At 52.5% G+C, this 14,696-nt stretch overlaps 1 protein-coding gene across 1 annotated transcript in view; it reads right to left on the reverse strand.

Moving 5' to 3' along the window:
* The window catches only part of LOC134524860 (nectin-1-like), a 69,257-nt gene extending 64,187 nt beyond the window's left edge, over positions 1-5,070 (reverse strand). Inside the window, exon 1 of the mRNA XM_063355085.1 lies at positions 4,638-5,070. Coding sequence (XP_063211155.1) covers positions 4,638-4,719 — 82 coding nt within the window. The 5' untranslated portion in view covers positions 4,720-5,070. The remainder of the gene's footprint in view (positions 1-4,637) is intronic.
* Positions 5,071-14,696: the final 9,626 nt, after the last annotated feature.

A 14,696-nucleotide genomic window follows, 5' to 3' on the forward strand; every position in this document is an offset into this window, starting at 1 on the left:
GCATCAGAGCTGCCCTGATTTAATCTGACGTATTTGAAAAAGCAAGAAGATCTCTAGGGGTTGCTCGGATTGGAGTACCTTTGTCCCTCTCTCATTTGTTTCTGCTTTTTGCACCAATATGCCTTGCTGGTCTGTGAAAAGGACGGAGGAAGAGCCATCATGGCCTCCAGCAATGATGTTGCAAGATGCAAACCTTTTCTCAAAGGCCCCGAGGATTGCAGCCATCCACCTGAGGACTTACCAACTCATCCCTGCAGCATTCACAGCAGCCTGACTTCTGCTCTTCTGAAAAATCCTTTTCCCCTGGCGCTGCCCCACCGTCTCCCCCACACGCCTGTCTGCTGGCAGTGCTGCCTAACTCCCCCGGACACTGGTGGTGGGAGAGAGCCTTCCCCTGGCTACTGGTGGCCACTCGCTGCTCTCCCCTGCCTTATGACAGGCTGTCGCTGCTGTCCCCAGCCTTAGCGGCACTAGCAGAGGGCAAGGGGTGCCAGTGGAAACACAGGCCTGGGAAGCAGGTCACGACAACCGGCTCTTCTGGTTCCCTTCGTGATTCAGCTGAGGTGTGAGCGGTGCCCAAAGGATCCTGCTGGTGCCTCCCTGTAAACTTGGCTTTGTGGCTGGTACAGTTGCAGCCCAGAGGAGGGGCGACGCGAGGAGAGATGTGCCAGGCTCCGCCAGCATCGGCATCTCGTCAGCCACCAGTTAATTGTGAGCACTGGCCTTGCGCTAGATGTGTTGCTGGCTGTTGTAATGCCCCTGCTTCTGTACGTCTCTCTGCAGATGGATCCATGTGCACTGGGCTGGGAGCTCTCGCTTGATTAACGCTGCCGGTTCAGAGAGCAAATAGCATTAACCATGGTCGTCCCCTGGCTCTGGCCATGGGGCAGACACCCCCCTGCTTGTGGGCTGAGCTGGCTCTCGGTACAGCCTGTCGCCTCACCCACACTGACACATACATGAGCTCATCAATTCATGCCAGGTTAGAACTCGATGGGTTGGTTCCACCGCAACAAGCGAGGTTTAATGAAAAAATATCAGCAAACGACACACTTTTGCTTCCTGAAATAGCCTGGTGGTGTTTCTGAGTTTTGGGAGAAAAAGGTGGGAGAAAGAAAAAATAACAACTAAGAACTCAAACCAAAGGCTGAACACAGCTCTGGCAACTTTTTGCCTTTCGGAAGCCGCTTTGGGATATTAAAGCAACTCTGCAGAGTACAAGATGGACCAGATCCTGCAGTGACACACTGCCTATTCCCAGCGCTCCAGAGAGCTGTCGTACCTCCCCCAAAAGCAACCCTCCCTCCAGCTGCAGCCAAGTTTGACCTAAGGCCTCCAGGTCACTACAGCTCAGCCGATGCTGCTTTCAAGCGCCGTGATGGAAAAACCCTGTGTCTAAGCTTCAAACACCTCTCCAGCTCTCCCCTGCTGAGGATCTCAAAGCACTTTGCAATGAAAGACTCACAGGCCCCTCTCAGAGCCCACGAGGTAGCCCACTGATAGCAGACAGGAATCTGTCCCCAGACAGAGGAGAGCATTTGGAAACAGAGGCCCAGATCTGCAGATGCAGGACCAAGCACAAGATGAATGCCTCTGCTCTGCGTGGTTGCATCTCAAGCTGTACCGAGTTTCATGGCAGGGATAAACAGACAGATTGTTAAGACTTGTAAAGCATAAATTTAACCGCAAGTGTTCCTAACCTCTGAAGATCAGCTGCCTAGGATCTCTCCTTGCCAGTACCCCACAGCTTTTCAACAAGCCCCGTTCATACCAGTATCCTGAATCCCTAACGCCGCAGCCTGAGTTGATACCTGGTTAATAGTTCCGAACGGACAGGCAGGCAGATTTGCACGGAAGGCTGCAGGAACCCTGAATTGAATCTGTTCTGGACGATTGAGCCGATCACATTAAAGACAATTTGTAAAGCAGATTTTTATAAGGGACTCCTTACAGCTTTTACAGCAGGGAACTTTTATTTCCTTATCAGAAAAAAAGCTAACATCGTCAGAAGGGGGAGGTAGTATACGTGGATGGGAACAAAAATGAAATGGCATTGATCAGATGAGCATGAAAGGTTTTCTAGAAAGCGTAGTGTCTCCTGCCTTCTTCCCATCATTCTTGGGTGCTAGGTACCAAACCACATTTTCCAACGAAGCCCACAGTTACTAATTCACTTACAATAGAGGATCCTAAGTTCCACTCTCCCATTCTCCTTGATAAGCAAGCCTGTTTGCATTCAAAGCTTACATATGGCTTGTCATACCCTCAGCTGAATTTGGCGAATGCATCCTGAACCTCAGGAACTACCTGCCTCAGTACAGCATTCAGACCTGTGGTTTAGTAAGGACTGTCAGTCTGCTGTGGCCCTGTGCAGCACCGAGCACAGTATTGTGCTGGTCCTTCCCTGCTCTGGGATGCGTCCACAGCACAAATAAGTGCACAAATGAATGAAACAAACAAACAAATAAATACGTAATACAGGATCAGTCATTCCCGCAAATGTGGTGCATCCACCACCAAACTGGTCCAGCCGAGAGTCTCGCCCACACGTAGGCTTCAGGGTATTCGCTGATCACGGACAGGGGTCGGGAAGGATTATCTTCTCAGAGCTCTGCAGAGCTGGCTGTACCCTTTCCTTGGCAAGGCACCACTAGATGCACCACTGGCTTATCCTGGCAGAGCTGTCAGCGGGACAGTGCAAGACAAACTATCAGACTACTGCAGAGTGGCAGGAGACAAGATTGCTTGACTGCTGGCAGCAAAGCCTCAAGAACAGCCAAAAATAGAATAAGTGGGGAAAAAAAGTCTCTCTTGGCAGGACAAGGTGAGATGCCAGGCTGCCCCGGGGTCACTGTCTGTGTGTCTCCTTGGGGAAAGCAATTCCTAGAGGGACTGGGGGAGCATAAACCCCTTTTGGTTTACCCAGCATGGTCACCGCAGCATTACTCCACCTCCAGTGCCTTTCCCAGGGGTTGTGGGGAGGGTTTCCTGCATGGGGCTGCCAGGTGGAGGGGTAAGAAGGAGGGAAGACCAGGTGAAGAATGGCATGGAAAGTTCTGAAACTCCTTGTGAGGAGCCAGAGCTCTGCCAGGCACCTGCCTGGAAGCACAGAGGAGCACAGGGAGCCCCAGGCTGTCCCTTCCATCACCTCTTTTTGCAATGCACAGCAGATCCCTTTGTCCTGGGCATACAGAGTATACACAGACCTGGTTCCTCATCCCTCTGTTAACCTTTTCCCTCTCACAGTCTCCCTGGTTTCTTGACCACCACCCCCTCCCATTTAACCTTTGTCCTCTCTCATTTGAGCTGGACCATCCAGTCACTGTGCTCTGTTGATCTCCCATGCCCTGGATGTTACCATCTCTGTCTTTGTTAGCACTGGGGAGCCCTGGGCCCTGGCATTTGCTCGGATGGCCGGTCTTTTGGCTCAGAACCTTGCTAAGTGTGGCCACATCTGAGTCACAGCCCAGCCAGCCTGGCTGCTCTTCTAGGACGCTGCCCCAGCCCAATGAGAGGAGGAACGGGGGCAATTCCACCCTGCCTTAACTGCAACTTCTCCTCTCCAGCTGCAGACCCCCCTCCTGCAGGCACAGGCTGCCTCTTCTGCCCCTGCAGAAGGCTGGACGCTGGCCCAGGGGTGGCACATGCACCCGCTGCCAGACACTCCAGACCCAGCCACCAGGAGCCTAGCCTCAAAAAGGCAAAAATCGGTTCTATTTGCATTTCCCAGTTCATTCACAAGCGCTGTAAACCCAGACTGCTGGTCCCCCTTCCATGTCTCTGACAGCCGACTCCGGAGAGCCCTCGAGGATGGCATTAACCCATTCTGCATTGGAGCAGAATAAAAGAGTCTCCCGCAGGGCACTTCACAAAGTGGGTCACTCTCCGGCTTCTAAGAGCTGTGCTAGAGCCCAGGGCAGGACCAAGCCCTGGGGTGGGGACACACGGGCTGTTCTGCGACCGCCAGGATAGGTTGGATGAGCTGGGAGAAGTCAATCCAAATCTTTGCCCATCTCCTCCTTTCCAGGGATGGATCAGAACCAAAGGGATGGCTCAGATGCCATCAGACACCCAAGTGCAAAAGCAGTGAAAGGAAGGTCTGAAAGCTGGGAGCGGTCCAGCCCCTCCGCAAAAGAGCCCACGGGAAGTGTGTGTGTGTGTTGAGGGGAGAGGGGATTTCGGGGATGCTGGACGGCTGAAACCTTCCACCTCTCCTTCCGAAACATCTGTGCTCGTTACCCAGCCTTGTAGCTCCCTTTCCCGGGAAGCCTGGCTGCTATGCCTCGCTAGACGTTGCTCGATCCAAAAAGCAAACAAACCGCCTCAGCTCCCAGGACTCCGGAGCCCACTGCCTGCAGCTGCTTCCAAAACAAACGATCGTGTTGTTCCTCTCCCAGCCAGAGATGAAATCGGTCCCGACTCTCTCCCACCCTCAGGCAGATGCTTCCACACCTGCTCCAGACCCGGGCGCGCACCCCAAAACGCCGATCCCGTCCTTCCCCGCCGCTCCGCAGCACTTCCCGCACCCCCTTTCCCCCATCGGCACCCCGCAGCCCTCCCCCGGGGCTGCCCCGACCCCCGCCGCGCCCCGGCAGAGCCCACCGCCTCCTTGGGGGGACCGGCCGGCAGCGGCTCACCTGGTAGGAGCGCGGCCGCCAGGATGCAAACTCCGATAGTCCACCAAGATGCAGGGCAACTTGTCTGCAGCTGTGAAGCCATGAGAGTTCCTTAGGAGAAATGGGCAGGGGTCGGTCTGGCAGCGTCGCTCGGCCCCCCTCCCCACCCTCCCCGCCCCCGCTGATGTTCAGGTCTGCTTAAAAAAAAAAAAAAAAAAATTTAAAAAAATTTAAAGAAAAAACTGGAGGTGCAGGAGGACAAAGAGGCGGTGCGCCCAGCAGGCGAGTCGGCGGGAGGACGGGCGGCCGGAGGAGAGCTTCGCCCATCCGCAGGGGCCCTGAGGCTCGGCGGGGCGCGGGGCCCCCCTCCGCGGGCGCGGAGCGGTCCGGCCGGCTGCGGGAGCGAGCACGTCCGCAGAGCCGGGCGAGTGGGAAGGGGAGGGGAAAAATATAATTTAAAAAAAAAAAAAAAAGAAAGAAAGAAAAAGAAAAGGCGGGGGGGGGGGAGGAAAAACAAATAAAGCGAAGCGAGGGAGAGCCCTCCGCGGGCTGCTGCCGCCGCTCGCAGCGCGGCGGTCCCGTGGCTCCCGCGGCGGGGCTCGGCAGCCCCCGCCCGCTGCCTGCCCTCCGCTTCCCGGGGCGCCGGCAGCCCGGCGGGGCTCAGGCGGCGGCGGCGGCGAGGGGCCGGCTGCGGCGCTCCATGGCCGGGCGGGGGGCGCGGGGCCGGGCCGGCCGCGGGGCGGGGGGCGCGGGGTGCCCGGGCGGGGAGGCAGGGCCGGCGGCTCGCAGGGACGGGCACAGGCGCGCACACACCGCACACACACACACACGCACGCACACGGTCCCGGGCGGGGCGGCGGCGGCGGCGCTCGCCCTCTCCTGCGTGATGTCAGTGCACGGCGGAAGGAGGGCGCAGCGTTAACTCTTTGGTGCCCCGCAGCCCGCCACGCCGCCGCCGCCCCGACACCGCGGGGATCGGCGCTGCCCGCCGCCGGGCCGGCAGGGCGCCCCAGCCTCGCCTCCCCTCCGGCGGGCTGCGGGCGGCAGCTGGCTTTTGTTCGGCGGACTTGCCGCGGCTCATCTGGGAGCCCGGGGCGCCTGGCTGTAGGTCTCCTAAGGTGCCCTTCGGCTGCACCCAGGTTCGGTGGACTTGAGGCTTGTTTTCTCAGTTCCCCTGCGGACGGTGGACGGCCCGGGCCGTGGCTGCAGCCCACCTATCTTTACATGATACAACATGTAAAAACACCTTACATAAACCGCCTGTGAAATAGACATAGCTGTCATATGGAATCTAGATTTACGCTCATGAATGCTTTTGCACGTTGATCCTGAGTAATATACAGCGTTTTCATGGGGCCTGATGAAAGAAGGAGCTTGTTCTGGACACATTCTGTGTGCCCTGATAAGCGAGGGGATTCAGAATCGGCACAAGGGCTGATGCACTGGAGGAGGGAGGCACTGGTTTGCTGCGCTTTGTAACAGCCCTTATTATGTGGACACAGACACAGCCTTTGTGGATCTTTTGCTAAGGAGGTATTTAGCCTGCTAATGCCAGCTCCTGAGCTGCCCTGGCCTCAACAAGGATGCCGAACCCCAAACAAAGATGTGAACAACAATGACAACAACCAACAACAAAGTCATGTTGATTTCAAGCTCCATTAGAACAACACAGGAACAAATCAATGCCTGGCAAGCAGAAAAGGACAGAATCAGTGGGGAAGGATACCACACATCGTGGAGAAAGGAAGGGGGGGGCAGCCAGCAGCTATAAAAAGATACCTCTAAGGACCCCTTCAGCAGTCTCCTCCTCCTTTTAATTCCTTTAGAAGTTAATTCCTGTTCGAGGGAAGGATGGGCAGCTCTGTAACAAAGCGGATTAGCCAGATACAAGGTTTGTTCCAAAATAACAAAAGTTATTACGTAGTAATGAGGTTTAGTTAATAGATTCATAGACTTTAAGACCACTGGGATTCTGATGGACAGCCTGCTTGTGGAGTGGAGGCTGCTGAACTTGCCCCCATGGTTTCTGTCTGTAAAGCTGCAGGCCGGAGTTTAGGAGCGCAACCCCCTGTCCTTGTGTACAGGCAAGCTATGGAGAGCCCCCGGCATCCTTGCACCAGTTCTCTCAGTGCTTGGTTTTCCTGTCCTTGGAGTGTTTATCTGGCTAGTTTCACCTTTAATCCATAAAATCTCATTATTTCTTTTCCCGTCTCCATTAAAGAGGTAACTACAATGAGACATTACTCCCCTGGGCAGGTCTCTCAAAGTTGCGATAGTCTCCCACATTACACAATGTTCCAACTTACATTTTTCCCAGTGTGATACTCTCCCGTCTCCCTTTTAATGTATTGCCACTGGCACCTGAGCTAGCCTCTGCTGAGGTGCGTGGGGCAAGCCAGACCTCAGCACTAGCGTTTTAAGCTTTCTGCAAACCCAAGCAAGGACATCTTGCGTCAGTTACCCTTCTTTCACACGTTCAGAGTTTCCTTCACAGGCCCGGCAACTCGAGGTTTTCCTGTGTGAAAGGAAAGGGAATAGCCAAAGCTGTGATTATGCAGTACAGCAGGCGGGTCTGTTCTCACCCTTGGCAGCCCTTTGGTGCGCTGCTTGGCCGCGGGTAGCAGTGACGGTTTGGCAAACACTGAAATTGCCCAAGCCATTCACTGAGAGGGCTAGGAAGGGGAACGCTGTTCCTGGGGGCTTGCAGGTGGCACAGAACAGACGTGGCAAATACATGAAGTTCCTCCCCCCAGTTTGTTGCAAACTCAAATCTGAAATCAACCACAGAAAGGAAAACTTGAGATTGATCATAACTTGATCTAAGCAGAGTGACATTTCAGTGCTACATCTGGGGCATGATTAAGATTTCCTTTCAAGAATATGGGGAGATTTGATAGAGCCTTAGGCATTGGCATCCCAAATCACAGCCCTCAAACATTTGAGACAAAAATGTAAATCCATTAGCAGCAGCAGCAGTAGGCCATTAGCCCTGGTGCATCAGGCCTAACTTATTGAGCCAGAATGTATTATTTTCATGATCCTGCACAAAGCAAAACCCATCACATTTGGCACAGTTCTGGCTGTTAAGTTCTAAGATTTATTACACAGTGCCATGGGGCCCCTGCTCTGCAGCTTTTTGTGAGTCCAAAATTTCCGTGAAGCCCAAGGGGACTTCTGCATGAGCAGGAAAGGCAGGAGTAGAATACTTTGGTTTGGCAGTTTTTGTTATTTCTAGGGGAGGAAGATCATAATATGTAACATATTTAATTGCGTTATACTTATTTTTTTGATTTGAGGAGGTCTCTGTGTGCATGTCCTCTGAGGGGCTGATGGGGCTGCTTTCTGCATTGCTCTACCAGCTGCTTTAGCCGATTGTTTCCTTGTTTCTAACCCTCGCAGCAGTAGGTTTCTCAAGCGCATCCCAGCCAAAGATGTGGGAGCAGGAGCCCAAACTATATACCACAGTGCCTGCAATAATAGGGCAGGGGTTTCAAAGGTTGCCCGTCCTTTCCACCCCTAGTACACGAACACATGGACCACGCTGAGGCTCAGAAATCCCTTTCATAAATCTATAAACATATTCCACTGGAATCAAAGACAGATAAAAACAAGCCACATGGTGTTTCAGGTAGTCCGAAGGACTGGGCTGTGAGGCATCCCCCCTTCCCCAAGGAAAATCATTCCTAACACTGTACAGAAGTGGTATTTATCCCTTCCTGATTTTGAGGGATGGTAGAAGTCTCATTTTAGATACCAACTAGCCATCAGAGCAGAGATCCAAAAGTTATACAAGCCCCTTCCTCTGCACCCCTGTGAAATCTGTTTTAGGCGCAGATACTAGAAATGGTGTAGTAACTTGGCTGACACTTACATAAGTTGTCATGCTAATATAGTTCTTGAAAATTGCAATTAAAGCATGAAACAACATTTGGCTGAAAAAAAATAAAGGCTTGCTTGTAGTTGAGCACTGTTTTGTCTGCCCAGCATTTTGGCTGTTCAGCCAGCAGAAGAGTTTTCTGCTGATGCTGACATGTGAGGTAACGTCTCTGCAGCAACCTGCTGTAATAGGATGTTTCATGTGCACCTCCGCAAATCCTTCCCACCAGCTAACGTGGTTGAGCATGGTCTTTTGGCAATGTGCAGGACATGGGATGGGTTTGGTAAGGGTTCTGCAATGGCATAACTCCTTTGGACGGGGTCTTCCCTGGCAAGCTGATGCACGTCCTTCCCCGGGGCTGGAGGGTTGCTGGGCTGGAGTCGGGGCAAAATGGCTCCACCAAATCTTTGTAAAGGCAGCTCCTATCTGCTTGGGGATGAGCACAGCACATGCTCAGGAACAATGGGGCTGGGCTGATGGATAGCCCTCTGGGGACCACTGCATTTCCATCCTCGGGGCTGCTGCCTGCCACGGAGGAGAATTGTCACCCAGGAATTCCCCCACACTGGTGAACTCCAGTTCCTCCAGGGATGTCTGGGGCTGTGCCTCTGCTCCCCTTCCCGAGCTGTGGCCGCTTTCCAGTAGCTCCCTGCACACACACGGTCTGGCAAGGCCCTGCGACTGGCAAGGCTCAGTGGGAATGGACAGCTTATATTATTTTTTACAATTATAATTATCAGAGGGGACTGGAAGAAGGGAAGAGGAGGGGGGAGGAATTGCTCTTTACAACATTCCTCAGTGGGTTTTTTCAGCTGCTTTTGTTTGATGAAGAGCCCACAGCAGAGGCCTGTCATTCTGAGCTGGGAGCGCATTTGACACTCCTGTCTCCACCGTGTACCTGGTGTGTATTTGCTGCAGTGCTGATTACATTAACTCCTGTGTTTATAAACATTTTGAATCAGTGGAGAAGGCTGTGCTGAACAGAATTTTAAAGCCGGCATCGGTTTTATTTTTGCCTTTTCATCTGTAAACACACATAATGTGTCTGCAGTGCAGTCAACAATGAGGGATCAGAGGTGCAAAGGGCTTCCTGAGCTGATTCTCTGCTTGGCTTCACTTCTGAGCTCTCCTACATGCTTACATGAACACACATAGGTACACACACATACACACTGTACAGACAGCAGACACTGCTTCAGATCTGAAAGCACCATCCTTTTAAAAGGCAATTTGGTGCGGATAGTCACTCCTGTCCTGCTGTTCTCTGGATAGGGCCAGCAGTTGGAGAAGAAATTAAATCTGAACTGGTGAGAAAACTGCCTCCCAGTTAATGGAAGCTGAAGCAAGTTGTAAGCAGTCTACAAGCAGCAGTGGGTTTTTTCTGTCCCCCTCTGTTGAAGGGTTTGTAATAGCCTTGCCGGAATGCTATCTGAGCGCCTTAACCCTCTCAATCCCCACAGCACCCCCTTGTGAGGCAGAAATTAAACCATAATCCTCATTATGCATGGAGAAAAGAAGCCAGGGAGATTAGGAATCACGGCCTTGCAGAATGCAGTATGAATTCTGCTACAGGCTTTCAGTAGAAAGTGGCTGGAAGTGCAAGGCTGGTGTGCTTGGGAGGACCCACATTTTGTAAATGCCCAATGCTGGTCTGAGTGCCTTTCAATCCAGCCAGCCACAAATTGGGGGTGAATTTGGGCTGGAGCGCACTTGCATGGGTGAGACTGCTGCAAGCAGCGTTCATGTCTAGCTCAAACCACTGCACCATGTGGCTCTTTGGTCCGCTCTTTTCTTCTTGGCTTTCTGTGCCAACTCACAGCTTCCACTCCAGCCATCGACAGTGATGCTGGGAGATGTTTTTAATGTTGGGTCCTCTCTCAGCTAGGCAGAAGAAGGAATGGAGGCTCCATCTGTTGATAGGTTAGGAAAAGGGCCCTGAACTTTTTGACTGCTCTTAGGTGTCTCCTGGGTTGAAGTTGCGGGAAGAGGGGTCAGCTCTCCCCGTGCAGGCGGTGCCGGAGCAGAAGCAGGGGGTGCGGCTGATCGCACCCCTCCCGCGACAGGCGCCACCGGGGCAGGAGGCGCATTTCTGGTGGAGCAGCCGGGCCGATCACCTTGCAAGGGCACGGGCAGGCGAAACGGGCTGGTGGCCCGGCGCAGTTCCCCAGGGGAGCCCGAGAGCCGGCCCCGCGCACCGCGGCACCGAGCGCAACTGCCGAGCACCATCTAGTGTCCGCGGGGCCGGCTCCGCCGCCTCTGCCCCACCGCGCGGGCAGCGGGGGCCCGGCCCCGCCGCGGGGAAGGCTGCGAGCCCCACGGAGCCCGCCCGCTCCCCAGCCCAGCAGGGGTCTGAGGGCTGTGCCGGCCTCTTCCACCTCTGCGAAGAACAATGGCTTCGGCAAGGATGCTTAAACGCCGGGTAGCAGGAGCTCTCGTCTTCCCTGGCGGAGCTGACATCGGAGAAGGAATTAAAAGGTCTGTCTTACGCGCAGAGAAGCATGCGGGCTTGCGCTTGGGGTTGTGCGTGTGCGCGCACATGCACAGAGGGCCAGCGCTGGGCAGCAGATTAAACATAGCATTCACGGAGAAGCGACGGCATCGAGAAGGAAAACACAGAGGAGGAATATAAAATGAAAGCAGCAGAAATATTTCAAAGGGCATGTGTTCCTGGCATGGCTAATGAAGTCCAGCAAGGGGAATTCACTCTCTTCGCTTCAAGACTTGTCTCTCAGCTCCAACATCCGAACCGTTACGCTCTCCGGCACTGGCACAGCTCATTCAGAGCGCGCACAAGCCTCAGCGGTTATTGTATTAGAAAATAGCATGCATTATTGAGCAGCACTGTAGCGCTGCCTTCCTGAGTGCCTTGGCAGTGCCCATGCATGGCAAGGAAGGCAGGACACAGAATCCCAAACCAATACCCAGAATAGCCGCCTGACTGAGGGCTTTAGAGGCTGCTGTGCAGTCAGCCATGAGGGAAAAGCCACAGAGAGATTTTTTCTGAACTGGAAATTCACTGACACGCTCTGCTTCGGATTTGAATCAGTATCAGAACTCGCTGTAAATTTACAAGTGGAAATAAGCCCTTTGCTTTTAGTAGTTGGACAAATAGGCTTCTTTTCTTGCATAAGCTCTTCTGGGACCTGATCTCTGGATAACAGGGCGAGAAGTCAAGAGGTTTGCAGGCCTGTCTCATTTGCGGGCTGTCAAGTCAATAGCACAGGAGTGTAAATTTGACGCTATGGCAGTAGAGCTGCTGCCGTGAACAGGGAGCAATGCCCCTGTAGCCACCACAGTGACTCTGGACAACACTGTCACCCTGCTGGAGTCCCTGGAGTTGGACCAGATCAGCTCCCCCCTGTCAAGGTGTTCCTCTGGAGCGACTCCAATGCATTAACTTTACCAAATCTGCAGTAAATCCAGCCCAGGCATGGGAAATTGTGGTGTAAATCTGGAGTGTGTTGAGCTGTGATGCTGCTGTGAATATGGGGCAGCCCCCTTCCTGTCCGAGCTGGTGTGGCTGGACACAGACGGCAGCCCGAGAGCCCTTCCCGGCTGGCACAGCTACGCAGGTGCGAGCTTTGTTAAAATCCGCATCCAGGTGGGGAAAGGTTTCTGCTGCACAAGCAGCTTCCCCTTTCAATCCTTGCCATTTGCTTCTGAGGCACATCCTCCAAAGACTGTCCTCTCTCTCTCCCCATCTTCCAGCCAGGCCGTTAATTTCCGTCTGTCACAAACGAGCTGTTTCTCTGCGAGCAGGGCCCTCTGCCCCCCTCCGCCAGGCAAGGCAGGCATCAGCCTTGTCAGCATCAGAATCAGCCACAGGAATCAACACATCCCGGTGATGCTGATTTATCGCCCTCTAGGTTGTCAGCATAAATACTTGATAAATACAGATATGAATAATACAGCCTGAGTTTACCTTGTCGGCATTAATGAATCTTCTGTTGGTGAGCAGGGGGAGACTATTACCAGGCTGTGCGTGCGGTGGAGGTCTCTGGTGCCCCCTCCTCCATCCCAGGGAAGGCAAGGAGTTTTAATCCAAACAGCACTTTCATGAACCTAGAGTAACCCCCCTTACGGCCTGTCCTGTAAATGCCAACTGGGCCTGTCCGATGTCTATTCAGAGGCATTTTGCTGCAGTCTGAGGAGTGAGTGATGTGAATTTGGAGGGACTCCAAGGGAAATGTTTCTGTCAGCCCAGAATAACTGCAGAGGGACCAGTGAAATGATGTTACTGTTCTCTCTCAGAGGACAGACCTCTCCTCGTGGGCCAGTTCCCTCCTCCTGTCTCATTGTGGGAGCAATTGTTCTCCATCCATGAGCTTCTGCTTTCTTCTGCAGATGCTGGAGGGAGGAGGTCACCTTCCTATCTGAGCTCCTAGGAGATCATGAGACCTTTCCAAAGACACTGGATAGGGAGGCTTTGGCTTTGCCTATCTCCCTGGGAGAGCTGTTGGTCTGTCACTGAGGACAAGCATTTGTCCCCATGGCAAGTCTACCCAAACTTTAATTCAACCAGCCAAAGAGCCAGGCTCTGCCTGCTAATTACTACTTGCTGCTTGGTTGGGTTTTTTTTTGTGATGGAAAGAGATACGAGGAAAAATTTGGTAGATCTATGGTACTTTACAGCCTTCCCATGAGGAGAAAGGATTCACCCATGCCTGGGACTTGGGGGAGCCAGGTTTATTTGCTCTGTGTCCTAGTGTTTGGGGATAATGTGACTCTACTTCAAAGTGGTGTGAGACCCTTCCATGCTGGGCACCCAATAAGAGTTGTAGACTGACTTAACGGGTCATCTCTTTACAAGCGGGGAGAAAAATGTCACATTAAATTCTTGTTTGCATATTTTTTGAATGCGTAGCTTGAGTTCTTGACATAAATGAGCTTACAATGGAAACTGTCTGCAGGGCTGAATTTTCTGTGGCCATGTTTTTGGTGGAGATTTCGTGGTGTTTCTGGGTTCCAAACACCCTCTCATGGAATGACAGCTAAGCCAGCATCTACATGGAGTTTCATGGTAGTAAAATTCAGCATGTCTTCTAGAGATTTGTGGCAAGAATACAGAAATCTTTTAGCAGCAGAAATAGATTCCTGAGTTCAGCTGTGTTTCTGACATGTATTTTCCCATGTAATCTTCTGTCTGGTGTTCAAGGCCAGATAGGGCCCAGTTATGGTATTTTTTTGCCCTGATATAAACAATTGGGATGAGAATTCACTTCGGAGCAGAGCTACCAATGCCTGTCTATGATATCTATTCTGCTAGTGTATCTGAGCATCCAGATCTGGGTCTGAGTCTTCATTGTTTCATGCCTCAGTTTACCACCAGACAATGTATCACAGCTAACAGGAAAGCTTGGGGGCCAAAAGCCTTCAGTGGCTGGAACATGCTTAGCCAGAGCGTGGATAAATTAATAGATGGTTCCCATCTGGAGCATTATGGGAAATTGGACCTCTTTAGAGGTGACGTGTTGTGAGATGGATAATAGCAGGGACAAGCTGTTAAGGGCTTTCTGTCCTTCTGTGGGCAGCAAAGGTTTCTTTTATCTTTTAAGATAACCTGAGAGGAGTAGGACTATGGGCTCACTCCATTTGTCAAGTGATTTTTTTTAATGTATTTAAATACTTTTACAGTGTCTGTTAATGAAACTTCAGTGACCCTGGGGCTCCTGAGGGAATCCATCTGCATCTAAGTGATGGAAAATGAACTCGTTAATGGCTGGGCCCTGCTCAGTCAATATAGGAAATCGATCCCTAGTGATGAAGGGCTGTATGGGAAGGGGCTTGGCTAAGTGGGTTTTATCCTCAGGATAAGTAGGGATGGGTGGGTGGGTGGGTGGGCAGTGCAGAGCAGTGACTGATGAAGAGGATCAGACGGTGGCTGGGAAAATGCCTTGGTTTTACTGCTAACTGCAGAGATTTAGAAGGGCTTGCCAAACTGAGATACTTGTGCCTGAAGGACACGTGGAAAGCCTGTGTAAGAACTGATTGCAATCTCTCTACTTCTCTTTTCCATGCTTGTACACCACCTAGCACCATGGGGGGTCTTCCTTCCCTTCCTTCCCAGTTTCCCTCTGGGAAGGGAGAGATGTCTCTCCAAAACCACCCATCCCTGCTCCCATCAAACCTAATTTCCTCCTGTCACAAATGATTCAGCATGGGGAGGGAGACTAGAGCTCCTGGAAGTGCTCACACTATGGATC

Source organism: Chroicocephalus ridibundus, chromosome 18 (genome assembly GCF_963924245.1).
Source record: "Chroicocephalus ridibundus chromosome 18, bChrRid1.1, whole genome shotgun sequence".
In the NCBI taxonomy this organism is placed as follows: domain Eukaryota; kingdom Metazoa; phylum Chordata; class Aves; order Charadriiformes; family Laridae; genus Chroicocephalus; species Chroicocephalus ridibundus.